The sequence below is a fragment of the Echiichthys vipera genome (assembly GCF_963691815.1).
Source record: "Echiichthys vipera genome assembly, chromosome: 9".
NCBI classification, from domain to species: Eukaryota; Metazoa; Chordata; class Actinopteri; order Perciformes; family Trachinidae; genus Echiichthys; species Echiichthys vipera.
The window spans coordinates 28,887,911-28,907,263 of NC_139834.1; the positions used below are offsets into that span (position 1 = coordinate 28,887,911).

Genomic DNA, 19,353 nt, shown 5'->3' on the forward strand with positions numbered 1-19,353 from the left:
CACAAGGCCGATGATGTCACTGAAACCTTTTGTGCTCCAAGTGCCAACGCCCGTCGTTAGAGTGGCAGTCGTTGGTGGGAAGTTGGTTTCGACTTCGTTAGTGATCTATTGAGTCTGAACGACAATCGTTGGAGTCACAGGAGTTGTTCACCAGTTAGTTGGACCAGTCCCAGCCTGGTCAGATGCGTACATGAAGCCTCTTGGATGAGAGGTGAAACGTCTTCCTAGACAAATAACCAGTCCAGATGCTTTTAACTGAAATTGCTTTGAGGATATCCCTGGCATGCTCACCAGTTGATAATCCATATAGACAATAAAATAAAAGAGGGTTCTTCTTGCATTGCAGGATATGTAATTAGCCTTAGTGTTACGGTGCAGGCTAATAATTATAATAAGTAAGATGTGTTCTACTATAATCTTGTTCATATGCTAGATGCTAGTCAAATATTTGGACAAGCAACACAGTTAGCTTTAGGCTTTTTTGTTCATATTTGATTTTAACTGTTACAAGTAAAAGGCTTTGAGGATGAGGATTATCGACCAAACGCTATCAGTGATAACCACTTTGTCTCCGGTTGCTGAAATAAACTTCCCCAAATTCAATATAGAGCAGGACACAGCCACTATTATGAGTCTGACATTTATGCATCCAGGACAGCTCCCCAATAGTGGATTATTTTAGTCCACTACCTAAATTTCCCATCACTGTCAGCAGTAAGGAAGTTAGCCAATGAGGACAAGGACATACCAACGTTTGCAGCTTATGTTACAGAAGATAAGTGCATAGTTACAGTTGCTAGGCTGTGCGTCTGTCTGCACATCAGTGTCACAGATTAGTAATTTTACACCTTGACTGTGATTTTACTTAATATCCCTTTAATCCAGCATGTACTGTTCTCTGCTGGAGTTTTTATTTATCTTGTGTATGTAATTTTGCCATATGAGATGCAAAAGATAGAAATATTCCCTCACTTTGTCTCTGTTACCATGAAAGGTCATATTGATTCCTCGGTATATCAAGTCGACACTCAACAGCATGCAGCCTGAGATGTAAACACAGGAAACGTAGAGAAGAACTTCAGTGTATCCCTCTTCCCTTCTCTCGCTGTTCAGTGTCAGCCCTAGAGTCAGTGTAATATTTAAAATCTCTCTAGATTTCTTTGCTCAATATATGTGATGTATCTTTTCCCCTGCTATCGCCCGTGACGGCTTCCTTTTCTCATTTCCTTCCTCGCACTCTTCCTCGCTTTCTCACGACTCTACCTTTCTCTGTGCCAACATACACACGCCTGGGGAATGAGCATTAATTCCAGCATGTTTATTCAGTGGAAGTAGACTATGTGACGACTGTCGCCTATACATAAGTTATGTTTGACATTGGTCTGAAGCACATGAGGAATATCACACGGATATCACAGTAGTCTTTCACAAACACACACATACGACCTATCGACCATTTACATCATCATAATCTCGGCACACACACAGATGTGTTGCGCACTGCTCTCTCACACACACACACACAGAACAGTCCTCTTTTGGTTCTCGTGAACGCGGGAGAACTTACCGTATGTCAAAATCATTGCATTTCCAAGTCCATGCCCGAGTGGCAAGCATGAAACAACACAAAAATTCAACCTAAAGAATTAGGACACAATACACAAAAAGTTTGAGCATAAGAGTTGTGTCTCTGCCCAGTTTTGCTCTGGGCTCTAGGGAGATTGGACCTAAGCTGCCGGAGGTGCTTCACTATGGCTCTTTATAGCTGCACATCCTCCTTCTCCTGCCCATAACTCGATTTTGGTCTAGAATTATGCCCACATACATTTTTTAGTAGAGGGCCTCAAGATAATGAGCCTTTCGATTGGTGCTCAGAAAGACGACCTGTAGCTGTCTCTCTTGTTTTGTTTGCAGTGCTGTTGGGTGGCATTACGCGTCAACTGGAATAGGTGGAGACAGCACTGTTGACCGCAATACTATCAATTCTTTTGCAAGTTAGTATCTAATCCGATCCAAATTTTTAGTAGGAGTATTGATTTCTTTGACAACACTAGTGTGCACTGCTACATTTGCAGCTGTTTAACCTTGGGACAAACCTGAAGAGTAGCTGAAACATACAAAGACCAGCCGAACCCCACAAAATGAATGATTCCACTTCCAAAGATTTTTAAGCCTCCGACAGGAAGCAGCATGAACCTTACAACTGAGTAACTACACAAGACAACACACAGACAACACACAGAAAGTAACAGTAGTCCACCCCACAAATCTCACATGTACACCGATTGTTGCATGTTAATGGTCTTTTTCTAAAACAAACATCGCCCAAAGAGCCACCAGATTGCACTGCAGTGCAATTTGTGCTGAGAAGGCCATAAAAGGAGGGGGGAGCACAGTTTGGGCAAGATCCCAGTCAGCGAGGCATGGGCAAAATGGATTGAATAGCTTAGAGAGGGAATCGGAGGTCCAAGTAGTCATCTGCCAAAATCATATTCATAATCAGCTCAACACTCTTAATGCATCTCCTCGCCTTTAGGGCTTTCGAATGACAACAGCGTTGCACCATCACATTTGATCTTAAAAGCAGCATTGCAAACATGCATTCCCCTTTCTTACCTTTCTCCAAAGTGGTGACTCCCATCGATGGCTGACCCAGGCTTGCCTTCGTCTCCCATTTGCCCTCGTCGGGGTGATACATCTCCACAGAGGCCAGCGGGGTCTGCTGCTGGTTCATGCCCCCGAGCATCATCACCTGGCCCCTAAACGCCACAGCTGAGGCCCCAGCCCGAGCAGTGGGCAGCGGCGGCAGCTGGCTCCACGTTTGGCTCTCTACATCCAGGACCTCGACGCTGTCCAGGGGCATGCCGGTCTCGCTGCAGCCCCCCAGCACGTAGAGCAGGCCTTCGTGGTAGACGGGAGTGCAGTAGACGCGGCGCTGCGACATGGGGGGGAACTGCTCCCAGTACAGGGACTTGACAGGACTCACCGCCATCTCCTGCACAGGCATGTCTCCAGGACAGAGAGGAGGGGACACACCATCACACACTGCGCCGGGGGGGAGGAAGAGAAGGAGCGGGAGAGGATGGAGTGAGGGGGTTCGCCAAGGTGAAACAAAAGTGATCCGAGTGCAGAAGAAACAAGGTACAGGCTTGTTTGTTTCTGTTTGAGTGACCCCTGTGTCCACAGAGGGAGGGAGACGAGGGAAAGTGAAAGATAGATAAAAGGAGGCAGGGGGAAGAGGATAGGGATGCTAGTGGGTGAAAGAGTGGACAGGATTGGGGAAAAAGCAAGAGAGAGGGGAACGAGGAGAGAGTCTACCTCACTCCTCAGCCAGATGTCACGACTCCCTCTTTATTCAAATGTTTTATTCATCTGGCTGTTGGTGTTTTCGAGCAGCAAAGCCATCTGCCCTTCAATTCTCCCTATTCCTTCTTCTCCAGTCCCCTTCTCTCCTTCACTGCATCGTGCCGGTAGGGTTATATTGGTTAAGGTTTTGGCTTGAGTATATTCCTGGGGGAAAAAAAAGGTACTTGAAGACAGCGTCCTAGGGCTTAATGCTTAATCCCATGAAAAACCTCAAAGTCAAGAGTGGAGGAGTTGAAAAAAGAAAAAACAAAAATTGGGGCGACGGCACTGCATCAAAGACCCGAGAAGACAGAGTTAAGGAAAACTGACCTTCACTAGTGCCCTGATAATCCAAGAGAGAGCCTTTACAGCAGAGAATTTTACACCTTTGAACAAAAGGATATTATCATTCCCCTCAGCTGCGGCTCTGCGGTTCTTTTTACACCCTGGTGATAGAGCCTACAGGGGGAAAAAAAAACCTTTAATGAATGAGTAAGTCTTTAAATGAAAACTCTATGGGAGTGTAATGACTGCAAGACTGCCTTGCATTTTAACAAAAGATTTCCTTCCTTTAATTAACATGAACTCCAGATCCCGCAGCTATGACATGCTGTCAGGCACGGGGCCTTGTGCTGTGCAGCTCTCCTGGTAGCTTTGAAGGTTCCCCGCATGGAGCCCAACCTGGAAGAAAAGACAACACCGGATTAGACAAAGAATCACAGTAGAAATTAATATCGGAAAATTGAGAATAACACAAATAACCCGTTTATAGAAATGTCTTTCCAGTGGTTATGTACTGACTAATTAGGCAGCAGTGTTTCAGGCTGCATTGCAAATGTGTTTATACCTGTGTCAGTGAGCAATCCATCCAGAAAAACATGTTTATATTTTTGTTTAGTGTATTTGTTTTAATCACTTAATAACTACAGAAAACGTGACCTAGAATAATTACACAAAGCGTACAAAAAGAACATGACATCAAAAATCAAGATGGCGGGAGTGTTTCTCATCTCATCTCATCTTCAGCCTCTTATCCGGGGTTGGGTCGCGGGGGCAGCAGCTTTAGCAGGGGACCCCAAACTTCCCTTTCCCGGCCACATTAACCAGCTCTAACTGGGGGATCCTGAGGCGTTCTCAGGCCAGTGTGGAGATCTAATCTCTCCACCTGGTCCTGGGTCTTCCCTGAGGCCTCCTCCCAGCTGGACGTGCCTGGAACACCTCCCTAGGGAGGCGCCCAGGGTTCATCCTTACTAGATGATCCTGAACCACCTCAACTGGCTCCTTTCAACGCTAAGGAGCAGCGGCTCTACTCCGAGTTCCTCACGGATGGCTGAGCTTCTCTCCCTCTCTCTAAGGGAGACTCCAGCCCCCCTCCTGAGGAAACACATTTCGGCCACTTGTACCTGCGACCTCGTTCTTTGGGTCATGACCCAGCTTTCATGACCACAGGTGAGAGTAGGAACCAAGATTGACCGGTAGATCGAGAGCTTTGCCTTCCGGCTCAGCTCTCTTTTCGTCATAACGGTGCGGTAGAGCGACTGCTGTTTCTATTGGATGCAAATGAATGAAGACCACATTCAAAGGACCTCAAGACACCATAAGCCATAGCAAATCATCAATCATCGTGTATAGCCATGCTTTAATCGTCTACCGTATTTATACAGCAGATTTTTTAATCGTATTTATTTTTGTCAAACAAAATCAAGAGCTGTGGAATAGGTTGAATTCACCAATCACTTTGCTGATTTCATTTAATTTTCATTTAAGGACAGAGTTATTTTCCGAACATGCACCCGTCCATTACAGGTCTGGCTCTGTGTGTGTGTGTGTGTGCATATTTGGCAGAGACAGAGCAGGAGGCGAGCACACTGTGACCTGAGGATTGACAGGCAGGCATTGACATTTAGCAGGTGGAAGGAGAGAAATAAATCAATCTTTTATTCCTTAGTTTACCCTCTGCCATCTCCTTTTACCAGTATATTTAATACAGTATATTATATATATAAAAAGAAAAGAAAACTATGAGAAACTGCTGTGTTTATGTAGGAGCCAGAAAGAACGCATGGGATATAATAACATATCTGATTCTGCTGGGTCCATTTTTACTTGACTCAGTTCATTTGAGTACGACAATGAGTGAAATCACTGTGAAGTTCATTTTACCCCTGAGTGACAATTTTGAAAATGAAATCTGCCAACTAATGAAACGCAACAGGTGGCCTTTAATAGCAATGTGGGGGGTGCTGATCATGCAAATCTCATGAATAGGTAGCATCCATCGAGTTAAAACGAGAAAATTCTGACATTTCTGTGCAGTTAAGAGAGTTTGGTGAGTTTTGTTTTGGAACAATTGTATCAATAAACAACAACCACAAAGAATTTAGGGAAGATCTTACAGAAAAACGGCCCAAGTGGCTCTTGGATGGATGTAATTCACTGTGCATCTGATAACTGCTTAGCATCCATATGTTGTCATGTATCCTTCCCTGTATGTTCTAAGACATGTAGCTTATTCCTCTTCCGCTGACATGTTATTGCTTGTCTCTCAGCATAAGCTGCTAATACACACAACTCCCTCGTGTGAGTGGGCAGGATGCACAGTATGCCGGTCGGAAAGTCAAAGATGTGATGCTGTGAATGTGGATAACCAATCAGTGTATATTTCCCTTATGACGAGCCCCCAGGTGAGGGCTAAACATACAAAAACAAAGGCATTATATGACCTGATACAGACAGTGCAGGGAACATATTGCAGTGGCAGCACAAATCTCATAGCAACAATTTCTGGTACCATGCACTTGCTTGTTATTAGCCATTATTAGTTATTTATGTGCAGTCATTACACTGCAGTGCACGAATAAAAGTTTCATACCTACGAACGAGGGAGCAGTTTGACAAAAGCCATATGTGAGTACGAGCCCTTAGCAATGTTGTTATTTTTTAAGATGAGTTTGTTCTGCTTAATTATGCTGCTATAGGCCTAGTCTGCCGGGGGATAATCCTTTTCCTGATCCTCTGAGCTTCTCTCCTCTCTGTTTGTATCATTCATGTCTCATCAATGCATGTTACTAATTCAACTTCTTCCCCGGAGTTGTTTGTGCTTTGTTGTCTCGCAGGTCTCTGTTGATCCTGGTGGTGCCTGCTGCCGGGGTCCTGCATGACGCTTCCTGCTACTATTATAACTATTAGTCATATAAACTGGCACTAGTCTTATAAACTATGGAATTTGTAGCCATAGAGGCACCATCGGTGGCATGTCTCGCTGTGTCGTAGCTGCTGTTGCCGCTTATCATGTTTGCCACCATAATTATTATCTTTTTCATAATCTATCACCTTAACTTGACTTGTTTCTACTATTCTGCTGTATTAACTGCCATAACCTGTAAGTCATATTCACATTACCATAGATATTATTATAGTTACTTGAAGCTTGTCTGTCTGTCTTTGTGTCTCTCTGTCCATCTGTCCGTCTTTTCTCTCTTTCTCTCTCCTTTTCTTCCTCCCCAACCGGTGCAGACAGATGTCCGTCCTCCACAGAGCTGGGTCTGTCTGACGTCCCTGTCTGTTATAGTGAAGGTTTTCGTTGCCACCGTACTCTACGGGGGAATTGTTGGGTCTATGTAAATCATAAATAAGTCATTGAGTGTGGTCTTTACCTACTCTGTAAAGTGTCCTGAGATCACTTTTGTTATGATTTGGTACTATAAATAAAATTGAATTGAATTGAATAAAATGGACTTGTACTTTCTAGTCTTACGACCACTCAAGGTGCTTTTACCTTATTTGTCACATTCACTCACTCACACATACATTACCGAGGTGGAGGTGTAGGAGGCAGAGGCTGCCTGTGCATCACCTAATCCAATCATTCAAACACCCATGCGCAGCATGGGGAGCAATTTGGGGAGCAACTTGGAGTGCAGTGTCTTGCACAAGGACATTTCGACATGCAGACCGGGAGTCGACCCGCCAATCTTCTGAATGGAGGGCGACATGCAGCTGCCCCATTGCATCTAAAACACTTTGACCTCACATATGGAGCGAGAGGAAAACTCTTTCCAGGTGTGTGTGTGCGTGCGTGCGTGCGTGCGTGCGTGCGTGCGTGCGTGCGTGCGTGCGTGCGTGCCTGTACTTTCTAGGGGGATAGAAAGTACAGTAGGATAGGGGCCATTGCCACACCACTTAACACCCCTAGGTGGATTTTGCGTTGTAGCTGGTATCATCTCATCGCAAGATGGTCTCCAGTTGTCACATACAATTACTAAATCATTATTATATGATTAGTAATTGTATGATTATATAATTATTTGGTCATAAATTGGTCATTTGAAGACATCTTATTCAGTTTACATGTCAGGAAAAGCCCAGATGAGAACATAACTAACATAAATAGCCAACAAACGACTAACCTAACTTACCATACAGACTGGAGGAAAACCTTACCAGAACATTTAAAGCTCATTAACATAATGTATCTTGTTTGTTTAATCTGAACACAAATTTAAAACAACACAAATGACACGCTGTAACTATTTCTTAATGACCAGCATCCTGGCCGACTCCCTAATGGAACCAAGCGGTGACAAGAAGACTCCAGGAAGTCACTGCGCCTGCAGGCAGATAGTTCCAGCATATGACTCTCTGGTACAACACAACTTGCCATGTTTTATACTTCTGTTTGACAGAAAGGTTAGCCGTTTCCCTGTTTTTAGTCTTTATGCTAAGCTAATGGCTTCCTGCCTTACTACATAGCCAGCATACACACACGAGTGGCACTGATCTTCTCTCTGCAATATAGCGCATAAGCATCTCATCTCATCTCATCTTCATCCGCTTATCCAGGGTCAGGTCTCTGGGGCAGCAGCTTTAGCAGGGGACCCCAAACTTCCCTTTCCCGGGCCACATTAACCAGCTCTAACTGGGGGATCCTGAGGCGTTCCCAGGCCAGTGTGGAGATCTAATCTTTCCACCTGGTCCTGGGTCTTCCCCGAGGCCTCCTCCCAGCTGGACGTGCCTGGAACACCTCCCTAGGGAGGCGCCCAGGGTTCATCCTTACTAGATGCCCGAACCACCTCAACTGGCTCCTTTCAACGCAAAGGAGCAGCGGCTCTACTCCGAGTTCCTCACGGATGGCTGAACTTCTCCCCCTCTCTCTAAGGGAGACTCCAGCCCCCCTCCTGAGGATACACATTTCGGCCGCTTGTACCCGCGACCTCGTTCTTTCGGTCATGACCCAGCTTTCATGACCATAGGTGAGGGTAGGAACGAAGATTGACCGGTAGATCCAGAGCTTTGCCTTCCTCAGCTCTCTTTTCGTCACAACGGTGCGGTAGAGCGACTGCAACACCGCCCCCGCTGCTCCAATTCTCCGGCCAAACTCACGCTCCATCGTCCCCTCACTCGTGAACATGATGCCGAGGTACTTGAACTCCTTCACTTGGGGTAAGGACTCATTCCCTACCTGAGTAGCGCATAAGCATATCTCCTGAAATGTCAAACTTACCTAATTTCCCAACAGTTGCAATAACGAAAGTTCTGTTGTGCAACAAAGTTAAGACAAAACCTGTCTGAATTTGTGATTCTTCCTCTATTATTTATTCAGTGTTCTTTAAATTTGGGAGGTTAGTCCAAGCCTTCCCACAAACGTGCTCCTATAAGATGTGGAAGTATTGATGGCAGTGTGGTGACATTTGATGGACAACATTAACGTCAGACTGTGTGGAATAACGTAGAGTCGTGCTGCTAAATTTAACATCTGAAGCTTTTCATCTCATAAACGGTGCACCCACAACCTCGCACCTCCAACAAGAAAGAAGACATCAGTCGTTCCTGAGTCAGTCGACCAGAGAGATGCAGCAGAAGAGTTCAGAGCCGTGCAAATGTATTCAGTCTACTTTCACTGCTGGAAAACAGCCTATATCTTCTCTTGCTCCTTCTTTGATGCTGTGCTTGATGATGCCAAAAATAGGTGACTTAAATGCCAACGTGAATTTATAAATTCCTTGTGTTGAAACTATTGTGGGTGTTTCATTTAAGGATCTAATTGAGCCGTTTCATTATATAATACCAGTACGCTAAAGAGTAAACAACGTTCTCCCAGTGCCCAGCTGCTAGAGATTATTATACTTTGTGACTATTAGTGGTAAATGGTGCCGTGTTAGAGCTCTCATGGCAGATGTGCCTATGACCAAAACTCCCCTGGGTGCCAAGTCGCTGCTAGTAACACATGCTGACACCCTAATACAGCGAGCTAACAACATAATAACAGCTCAGTGCAGGGAGTTAACCACCTAGAGGAAGGACAAATGGAAAGCATTGTGAAGTTAAATTGTATGTAGAATATTTGTATGTGTACGTAAATTCAAATGTATCAAAATGAAACCATTTTGATAAACTGAATGCATAATTAACTCTTCTTTTATAGCTTCACTGGTAATTGTATGCATATAGCTTAGGCAGCACCATGACAAGCTTGAGCTGAAAATGTGTCCTACGCTGACACTGTATCTTGGTTTACATCCAAATCTCGCTCACAGCAGCCTTTCACCCACGTCAGATATGTATTATCACTCCATTAAATGACCATAATCAGAGGTTATTAGCCTCAAAGATGTGGGTTAGAAGGAGCCTACTACACCTACCACTGGGTTCAAACAACGCTTATCTATTCACATGGTAACGGTCACCATTAGGGCCCCGTGGCATCCCTTACTGAAGCTCACAACGTTGTGAATTCAAACAAAAAGGTCAAAGTCCTGTGTGTGTGTGTGTGTTTGACCCATCCACCTCTCTCTTAATGCAGAGATTTCTGTCTTAATACTCCCTGCCATTGTCGCTCTTTATACCACGTCATCTTACAGCGCCATGGACAAGCATGGAATGACACGTATGGCTGCTTCACCTTACCAGGATTATAGATGATAAACAGCCTACTGAGCCAACAAGGAGGTAGAGTAGGGCCATACCGCCTCATATCCATGGTAGTGATCAGAAACTGATAATGCCCATCCAATTGTCTGACAACTGTCGAATCGGCTGAGCCTTACACGTGATGAACAGACTGTAAATGACCAAGAGGGCCTATAGAGTGAAATCAACCACACAAACATCGGAATACAATGATGGGCAGTGGAACGGTTGATGGTTGTATAGTTTTAATCAAAACTATGGTTGAAAAATACCAGGAATATTCAAAGTTGGAAACTTCCCACAGGAATTAACAGGAATTAATGGGAAGAAACCTGGAATTTACAAAATTGGTAAAGGTGTGTTGTCAAGGTTGGCCCTTGACAGGGATTTTAAATATAGTTGGGGAAAATTAGAGAATATCTTTGCTACTCCTCAATCACATAGACATAACACACTGATTACTGGGGTATTGAGGCCACCGCGTACCTAGACAGTGCAGCATTCCTCCATCACATGCACAGATGATATCTAGAGCCCTGGACTATTGAGGCCACAGTCTCAATACTGGTCATTTTACTTTATTTTTTGAATGGGTAGGTAGTAATATTTTACTCAACGTTCATGTGTTTGTTGTTCAATGAAATAATTCATTGTTCAATAAAATAATTAAAACTTCTACTTACAAATCAATCTGTTGAAATATATGTAGTATAATTACTTTGCATGGATGCATGCCTATGACAAAACAAAATGTTTATATTTATGTTTGGATAAAATACAGTTCATATAAATTACCCCCAATTTCCAGTTAATTCCCATAAATTCCAATATTTCAAAAATCCCCCAGCTTAACTTCCCATGGTAAATTTCTGAAAGTTTCTGGAAATTTACCCGAAACTTTCCACACATTTGCAACCCTAATCAACACCCTGCAGGTTTACTTGCAGGCAACAAACCCAGCTGAATACAGCTAAATTAGCCTGAGATACCAAACAGCCACTTCATCGACCACTGATACAGTCACAAGGGTATTTTGTTTTGCGCCTGAGATGAGGGCAGATAATAGGCTCATTGATTTTGAGATTCCCAACTGATAACACATGTTAGTTGGGTGGCTACACAGCTATCAAGCTAATAAGCTAAGGTACAACACTCACCAGCAATAATCCATATAAATCGATCTGCTCCCACAAATGGGCTCTTCTGTCTTTGTTGTGATAGTTATCTGAACAGAAGCACCGATGACGACACCGGCGCTTTTCTTAAAAGTTCAGTTTTTCAATTTGAAATGCTCAGAGTGGCCGCACAAGAGATGGCACGCACGGAAAAAAGCAGCTGGGTCCAGCGCCTCCTCTCAAGGCGCCTACACATGCTCTTTCCTCACAGGGAACGTCTGAACAAAGTCACTGCCGCTACATGGACACAGGCCCTAAGTGTCTACGGCGTCACAGAGTGACATTAACATAAACTACACCAGGCACTCGTAAGTCTTTCCTTAGCAAAGAACCAAAATAGGACCTTTACTGTTATCCTGGGACTTGGCTCTTGTAATATAGTGCATAACTGTCAGGGAGGGACTTAGCAGAAGTTGGCCCAAGAGTCGCTACTAAAATAGGAAATGTAATCATCAGCTGGGAGTGCTCCCATGAGACAACAGGAACATCAGAGGTATGCTGCCAAAACTCTCCTGGGGACACTAAGTATATTCCTATAAAAGCCATTAAGATGATGTGGCTGATGATGCTAGAGACAGCTGGAACTGCTAAAGGGATAAATAAATCACATACTAGTACTTATTCAAGATTAAAATACACAAAGTCTCTGGGAGATCAGGGGATCAGATTTGGCAGTCAACCTCCATTGTTGATTAATGTCACTGTATCACCAGTCGAACGCTGTTCACTGGTGTTATCCCTATCCGGACGGATCCTGTCTGCCACTGTTTCTGGTGATTCTGAGACTCTACAAGTGAAATTTCATATATGTCACCTACTCTCGCACTAACTGTCCACTCTCCCAGCTCCTTACACGGTGTCTTTACTCTGATTGGCTCCTGAGGTCTTAACACAACCAAGGGCAAAACAAGAATGAAATGATTGACATGTGATTTAATGGAAGACCTTTTATATCAATTCAACTTTTAATTGTAAATAGTCTTATTTATCAAATTGTACATATTTATGCTTTTAACGAGCACACATTTTAACCAATTTTCATGTTTTTAACAATGCATGTTATTATACTGGTAGGGATTTTTATGCTCTGTAAATTATATGATTTTTGTACAGGGCTACAAATGTATCAAGATAGAGCCTATTTTAAGATTTGCTTTGATGTTTTCGGAGATGTGAGGTCCTGGGGTAACCCTGACAACCAAGACGAGCTGAGATGGTGACGTAATCTGCTGCTGTTCCAATTGCAGAACATCAGCGTCCTCCCCATAGGTCCTCCCGTCCTCCACATAGGTCCTCCCGCCCTCCCCATAGGTCCTCTCGCCCTCCCCATAGGTCCTCCCGTCCTCCCCATAGGTCCTCCCGTCCTCCCCATAGGTCCTACCGTCCTCCCCATAGGTCCTACCGTCCTCCCCATAGGTCCTCCCACCCCATCCATAGGTCCTCCTGTCCTCCCCATAGGTCCTCCCGTCCTCCCCATAGGTCCTCCCGTCCTCCCCATAGGTCCTCCCGTCCTTCCCATAGGTCCTCCCGCCCTCCCCATAGGTCCTCCCACCCCATCCATAGGTCCTCCTGTCCTCCCCATAGGTCCTCCCGTCCTTCCCATAGGTCCTCCCATCCCCCCCATAGGTCCTCCCGCCCTCCCCATAGGTCCTCCCGTCCTCCCCATAGGTCCTCCCGCCCTCCCCATAGGTCCTCCCGTCCTCTCCATGGAACCTCCCACCCCCCCCCATAGTTCCTACCATTCCCCCCATAGGTCCTCCGGTCCTCCCGTCCTCCCCATAGGTCCTCCCGTCAGTGTTAGATTTCCAGTCCAGTCTGTTGTCGATCACCACTCCCAAGTATTTGTAGTCCCTCACCTCCCCCCTGATCCGTTGTGGCTGTGAAGGCATCCTCTCCTTCCTGCCAAAGTCAATCAACATCTCTCTGGTCTTGTTGACGTTCAGCCTCAGGTGATTCTGTTCGGACGGCTCTACAAAGTTGTCAGTTATCAGTGTCCTGTACTCACCCTCATCCCCTCACTTTACACACAACTGAGTCGTCAGAAAACTTCTGCAGGTGACATGACTCAGTGTTGTACTGAAAGTCAGTGTTGTATAAGGTAAGAAGTTAGACTTAGGTTTCTGTTTGGCCCTAACGTGGAGGTCCCATGGAGGTCAACATTGGGCGTTTGGTAAACGTCGAAATAGACGTCGCCTGGCGTTACCAAAGAAATCCCTTCAGTGTACAGAAAATGAACATCCAAAAATGACAAAGAAAATACGTCACTCCAACGTCACATTGCGCAGTGGGTAATGACAGGTTCCCTGTGGCTTTTAAAAGAGCTACTTTGCATAAACTACATTTGGCACTTAATGAGGCGTTAATGGCGTCTAGAAAGCTTCTATTCAAAGGTAACTCAGTAAGACAATAACTACAATAACCCTAAGTGACATCCATTGTTACACTGTGGCAGAGCTGTAGATCCATTAATAAATCACACCTGATTGTAGCTCAGCCTCTACCCAAACAGTTACATTTTTGCTGCTCTATTCATGTCCCCTCTGAAGCTTTAGTTGGGACTGGAGCCTCTCTTAACAACAATTGTGGGTGAACTAGCAAACTCGCTGAATTCTCACAGGAACAAATGCTGTGGATGTCTCTTCCTTGGTCAGGAATGAAAGAGTGGGAACTGAAGATGACACCCATATACATTTTCATCCGTGCAGAACATCCTTACTGTTCACACATGGCCCCGTGTGACCCCAACGACTGTCGTTCAGACTCGATAGAGCACTAACGGAGTCAAAACCAACTGCCCACCAACGACTGTCACTCTAACAACGGGCGTGGGCATTTGGAGCACAAAGGGTTTCAGTGACATCATCGGCCTTGTGAGAGGTTAAATACCTGGATCTCCACAACAGTTAGTTGGACCAGTCCCAGCCTGGTCCTGGTCCTGGTCCTGGTCCAGTCCCAGCCTGGTCAGATGCGTACATGAACTGATGAAGCCCCTTGGATGAGAGGTGAAACGTCTTCCTAGACAAACAACCAGTCCAGTTGTTTTTGACTGAAATTGCTTTGAGGATAACGATGACCTGGACGAATGAGAACATTCACAGGCTTAGTGTACAGAATATTATCATTATACGTTATATAAGAGATTTGATTAATTTTACAAACTAGGCCTTGGATCAAAACTAACACTGGGCTTTACTCCTCTGTGAAACATCAACCACAAATTAACATTGTTCAGTTAATGTAGTTTTTGGTAAGGAAACCACAAATACATCAATGTGAATCACTATGATGATGTCTGTATACATCTGTTCCTCACCACAAGCCAACAGATGCAGTGTGCCAACTACTGGAGTGTGTCAGTGTGTACTCCATTTGTGGTTTGTAATGAATGAAGAAAAATGACCAATTTTTCTCCAAACATACATGATAATTTGTCTCCCACTGCAAACATCTGTTGTAAATAAGATACTGTACGAAGAGACCGTAGTGAGTTGACTCATGTAAAATAAAACCAGATGGTAGTATGTGGATCTAATAACAACAGACAGCTTCAGTTGTAACAACCTACAAATAAATAGAAACAATTAAGCTAACAGCTGGTTAGCTACCTAGCGACACCACAAAGCTTCATCACAGAGCTACGTTAAACATGAAAACAATTAAGCTAACAGCTGGCTAGCCACCTAGCAACACCAGGGGGCTTCATCACAGAGCTACGTTAAACATGAAAACAATTAAGCTAGCAAAGTCACTAATGTTGTGGTGAGCTCGACAAACAACTTTTGCTGGTTATTAAAAGTATTTTAACAAACAGAAAATACACTTTTATTCACAAAAACAAACGTGAATTAGTATTTCAGTGGAGCTTGCCAGTAGTAGGCTACAGAACTATCACAGGATCGGTAACAAAAGTTTGGGGTGCGCCTCCCTATCAAAGTAAATCTGTTTCATCGGATTTTGAAATTAAAAAGCTATTGAATTTGAATTTGAGTTTTTTACAAATTCAATGTTAAGAAATCCAAGACTAAATAATTCAACGTTAACAAATTCAACATTAAAAATTCAACGTTAAAAGTTCAACACTAAAAATTCAATGTTAACAAATTCAACATTAAAAATTCAACGTTAAAAGTTCAACATTAAAAATTCAACGTTAACAAATTCAACATTAAAAATTCAACGTTAACAAATTCAACATTAAAAATTCAACGTTAACAAATTCAACATTAAAAATTCAACGTTAAAAGTTCAACATTAAAAATGCAATGTTAAAGATGTCAATATGCCAAGTTGCGACACAAAATACAATGTAAACAATTCAAAGTTAAAAATTCAAAGACCAAATTCGGCTGCAAAATTCAGTGTATAAAATTCAGTGGGGTACCGAGGAAGAGCCATCGTTTCTATATACTATTCAGAGGGCTGCTGACAAGAATGGCTGTTAGTTGGCTAATTCCACCACATACTATGGATATAAATGTAGTAATCTATGATCCACCCTGCTTTCGTGCTACACTGGTTAGTTTCTGATTCAAAGTGAAGTTTAAAGACCCCAACGGTCCCCAGACTGTCGGTCTGGGGACCGTTGGGCTCCCCAAACTGTCGGCTTGAGGCAGATTTCAGTTTAACAGACTTAAACTTCACTTTGAATTTGTAACATTGAATTGTAAACATTGTATTTTGCCCCTGAATTTGATATATTACTACTTTTTTTACATTGAATTGCGACCATTAAAAAAAATAAATAGAGTTAAATTCAGTAAAATAAACAGTCAAAACATTCAGATACATAATTTCAATGCATAAATATTCAGCGCTAGGAATTCAATGGCTTTTAAATCTCAAAATCCAAATGGCACAGATTTGCTTCCATGGCTCCCAAGCATGCAGGGGCGCTCAGTAATGGTAAGAGGAGTAACTAACTCTGCTACACTAAAACATGGAAGTAATAAAGTGCTGCACTTCTACAAACACACAGAGGATTTACACAGCCACCGGTGTCATGGGAGGATTTCATAAATAAGAACTGCCAGGCAATTATTTTTTCAAAGTCTCAACACAATCCAATCACCAGGGACACGGTTAGTAGCCGAGCCAGGAATCCTGACAGTTTCCAATCTCCACTGATGTCAGCTGTCTTTTTATTCTGTTAAGAAAAATATTAACAGCATATTCTTGCTATTATTGCATATTCCTTAAAGTGAGAGTGCATCAGAGCCTCAGTCTTGCTAACGTGTACACATTTAGAGACGCTTTCTCCTCAGAGGCGACGAGTTGATTTGACTGACTCACTGTGAAACAAATGGTTTTCCCCTCGACAGAATCTGTGACATTGGCAATAAAAATCTGGAAATTGTGCTTGTATTGCCCTTAAATAAGTAATAATAGATGTATATGTTATACACTAACATTTAATGAATAGGTAATGGAGGAGGAAGATGACGAAAAGGCCCCCAGGGGAAAGAATGACGGATTATTCTGGCAGTGAGATAATGAGCAATGATAATTTCTTGAAATCTAAATGCTGAGGAACAACGCCGTCAGTGGTTGGATTCGTATCTTTACCCCGCTCATGTCCTCACTTTTTATTCCCTCACGTCCTAATGAGAATCAAGGTGAACCTTTAATTACCGCAGAGTGAACGATGTGAATAACAATCACAGAGCTACAGGCTTTGAGTGACAAATGCAGCGTATAGACTACATACAGCCCCATTGCTGACAACCAGTACAGAATTTAAATTACAAAATCTAATTTCAAGTTTATTTACTGGTATTTGAACTTCAGGGAGCAGTGGTCTGTCAGTCGCAATCAATCGAGGAAACAAAAGAACACGGTTTGTGTATTAAATATATTCAAATCAGTCTCACAGCAGCACGACTGACAGCTGCATAGTTTGTTTTTCTGGAGGTACAGTAAAAATATTGAAGCACTATAGGTTGTGGCTCATTTTACAGCTAAACAGTACACTAAAATGTGGTTCTTTAAACACCTAATGTGATCAGTGCAGCCTAATTTCACAGTCTGAGAAGAGTTCACGAGCAGTCATTGATACTGCATCAGAGGCTCCTTGGCTCTGATTGATTGTCTGTGGGTGCAGTGGATCTAGCAGATGATATTAGGAAGGACCGAAACGTATGTATAATGTTGATTACAACAACGATGTGTGAAATGAATACCTTGAATAGGACTTGGAAGACAAAAACAATGATGTTAACAAATATGGCCTGAATAAAATACTAGAATTTCACTCACCGACAAAACCTGGATCATAGTTCTTGAAAGGTCCTTCAGGTTCAATTAAACACACAGTAAGCCATATTATTAGTCCACTATATGGATGAATACTCTTCCAAAAGGAGCGACATCTCTCACCTATGTTATTAAACTTCAACAGCATTTACTGTAAGCAAAGCAAAAAGAACTGCACTATGTTGTTTCTATCAGTTTATGATATTGTTCCAGTTATATGAGGTAAGAACACGTTATGATGAACACGATATTGCGTAACCTTCAACTACGTCATTTTCAAAGAATGTGAAATGCTACGCAAAAGTAGAGAAACCATCGCTAAACAGAGGAGGAGGTCTGAGACACCACTTATCTCCAGTTTACAATGCTGCCCTTTCATCTCTTCAGGAGATTCAACAATCTAACCTCAAAGAACAACTGTTCACAAATGGCCTCCTGTGACTCCAACGGCTGTCGTTCAGACTCAATAGAGCACTAACCAAGTCCAAACCTACTTCCCACCAACGACTGTCAATCTAAGGACGGTTGTTGGCACTTTGAGCACAAAGGGTTCCAGTGACACCATCGGCCTTGTGAGAGGTTAAATACATGGATCTCCACACCCGTTAGTTGGACCAGTCACAGCCTGGTCCTGGTCCTGGTCCAGTCCCAGCCTGGTAAGATGCGTACATGAACCGATGAAGCCTCTTGGATGAGAGATGAAACATCTTCCTAGACAAATAACAAAGTCCAGTTGCGTTTGACTGAAATTGCTTTGGGGATAACGACGACCTGACGACGCCTAGATGGGTAAAAGAAGTCATCTATGCAAAAGTAAAGAAACAATCGCTAAACAGAGGAGGTCTGAGACACCACTTATCTCCAATTTACAATGCTGCCCTTTCATCCCTTCAGGAGATTCAACAATCTAACCTCAAAGAACAACTGTTCACAAATGGCCTCCTGTGACTCCAACGACTGTCGTTAAGACTCAATAGAGCACTAACCAAGTTGAAACTAACTTCCACCAACGACTGCCACTCTAACGACGGTCGTTGGCACTTGGAGCACAAAGGGTTCCAGTGACATCATCTGCCTTGTGAGAGGTTAAATACCTGGATCTCCACAACAGTTAGTTGGACCAGTCGCAGCCTAGTCCTGGTCCTGGTCCTGGTCCAGTCCCAGCCTGGTCAGATGCGTACATGAACTGATGAAGCCTCTTGGATGAGAGGTGAAACGTCTTCCTAGACAAATAACCAAGTCCAGTTGCTTTTGACTGAAATTGCTTTGGGGATAACGATGACCTGGACAAATGAGAACATTCACAGGCCTAGATGGGTAAAAGAAGCCATCTATGCAAAAGTACAGAAACCATCGCTGGTCTGGAGGAGGTCTGAGACACCACTTATCTCCAATTTACAATGCTGCCCTTTCATCCCTTCCCAGGAGATTCAACAATCTAACCTCAAAGAACAACTGTTAACAAATGTCCTCCTGTGACTCCAACCTCTGTCGTTAAGACTCAGTGGAGCACTAACGAAGTGCAAACCTACTTCCCACCAACGACTGTCACTCTAACGACGGTCGTTGGCGCTTGTCACTCTAATGACGGTCGTCCCAGCCTGGTCCTGGTCCTGGTCCTGGTCCAGTCCCAGCCTGGTCAGATGCGTACATGAACTGATGAAGCCTCTTGGAT

At 43.5% G+C, this 19,353-nt stretch overlaps 1 protein-coding gene across 1 annotated transcript in view; it reads right to left on the bottom strand.

Moving 5' to 3' along the window:
• The window catches only part of klhdc8b (kelch domain containing 8B), a gene marked incomplete at its 5' end in the record, with an annotated part of 163,103 nt that extends 160,096 nt beyond the window's left edge, over window positions 1–3,007 (bottom strand). The window contains one exon of the mRNA XM_083919431.1: window positions 2,617–3,007. Coding sequence (XP_083775557.1) covers window positions 2,617–3,007 — 391 coding nt within the window. The remainder of the gene's footprint in view (window positions 1–2,616) is intronic.
• Between the last annotated feature and the right edge of the window lie 16,346 nt (window positions 3,008–19,353).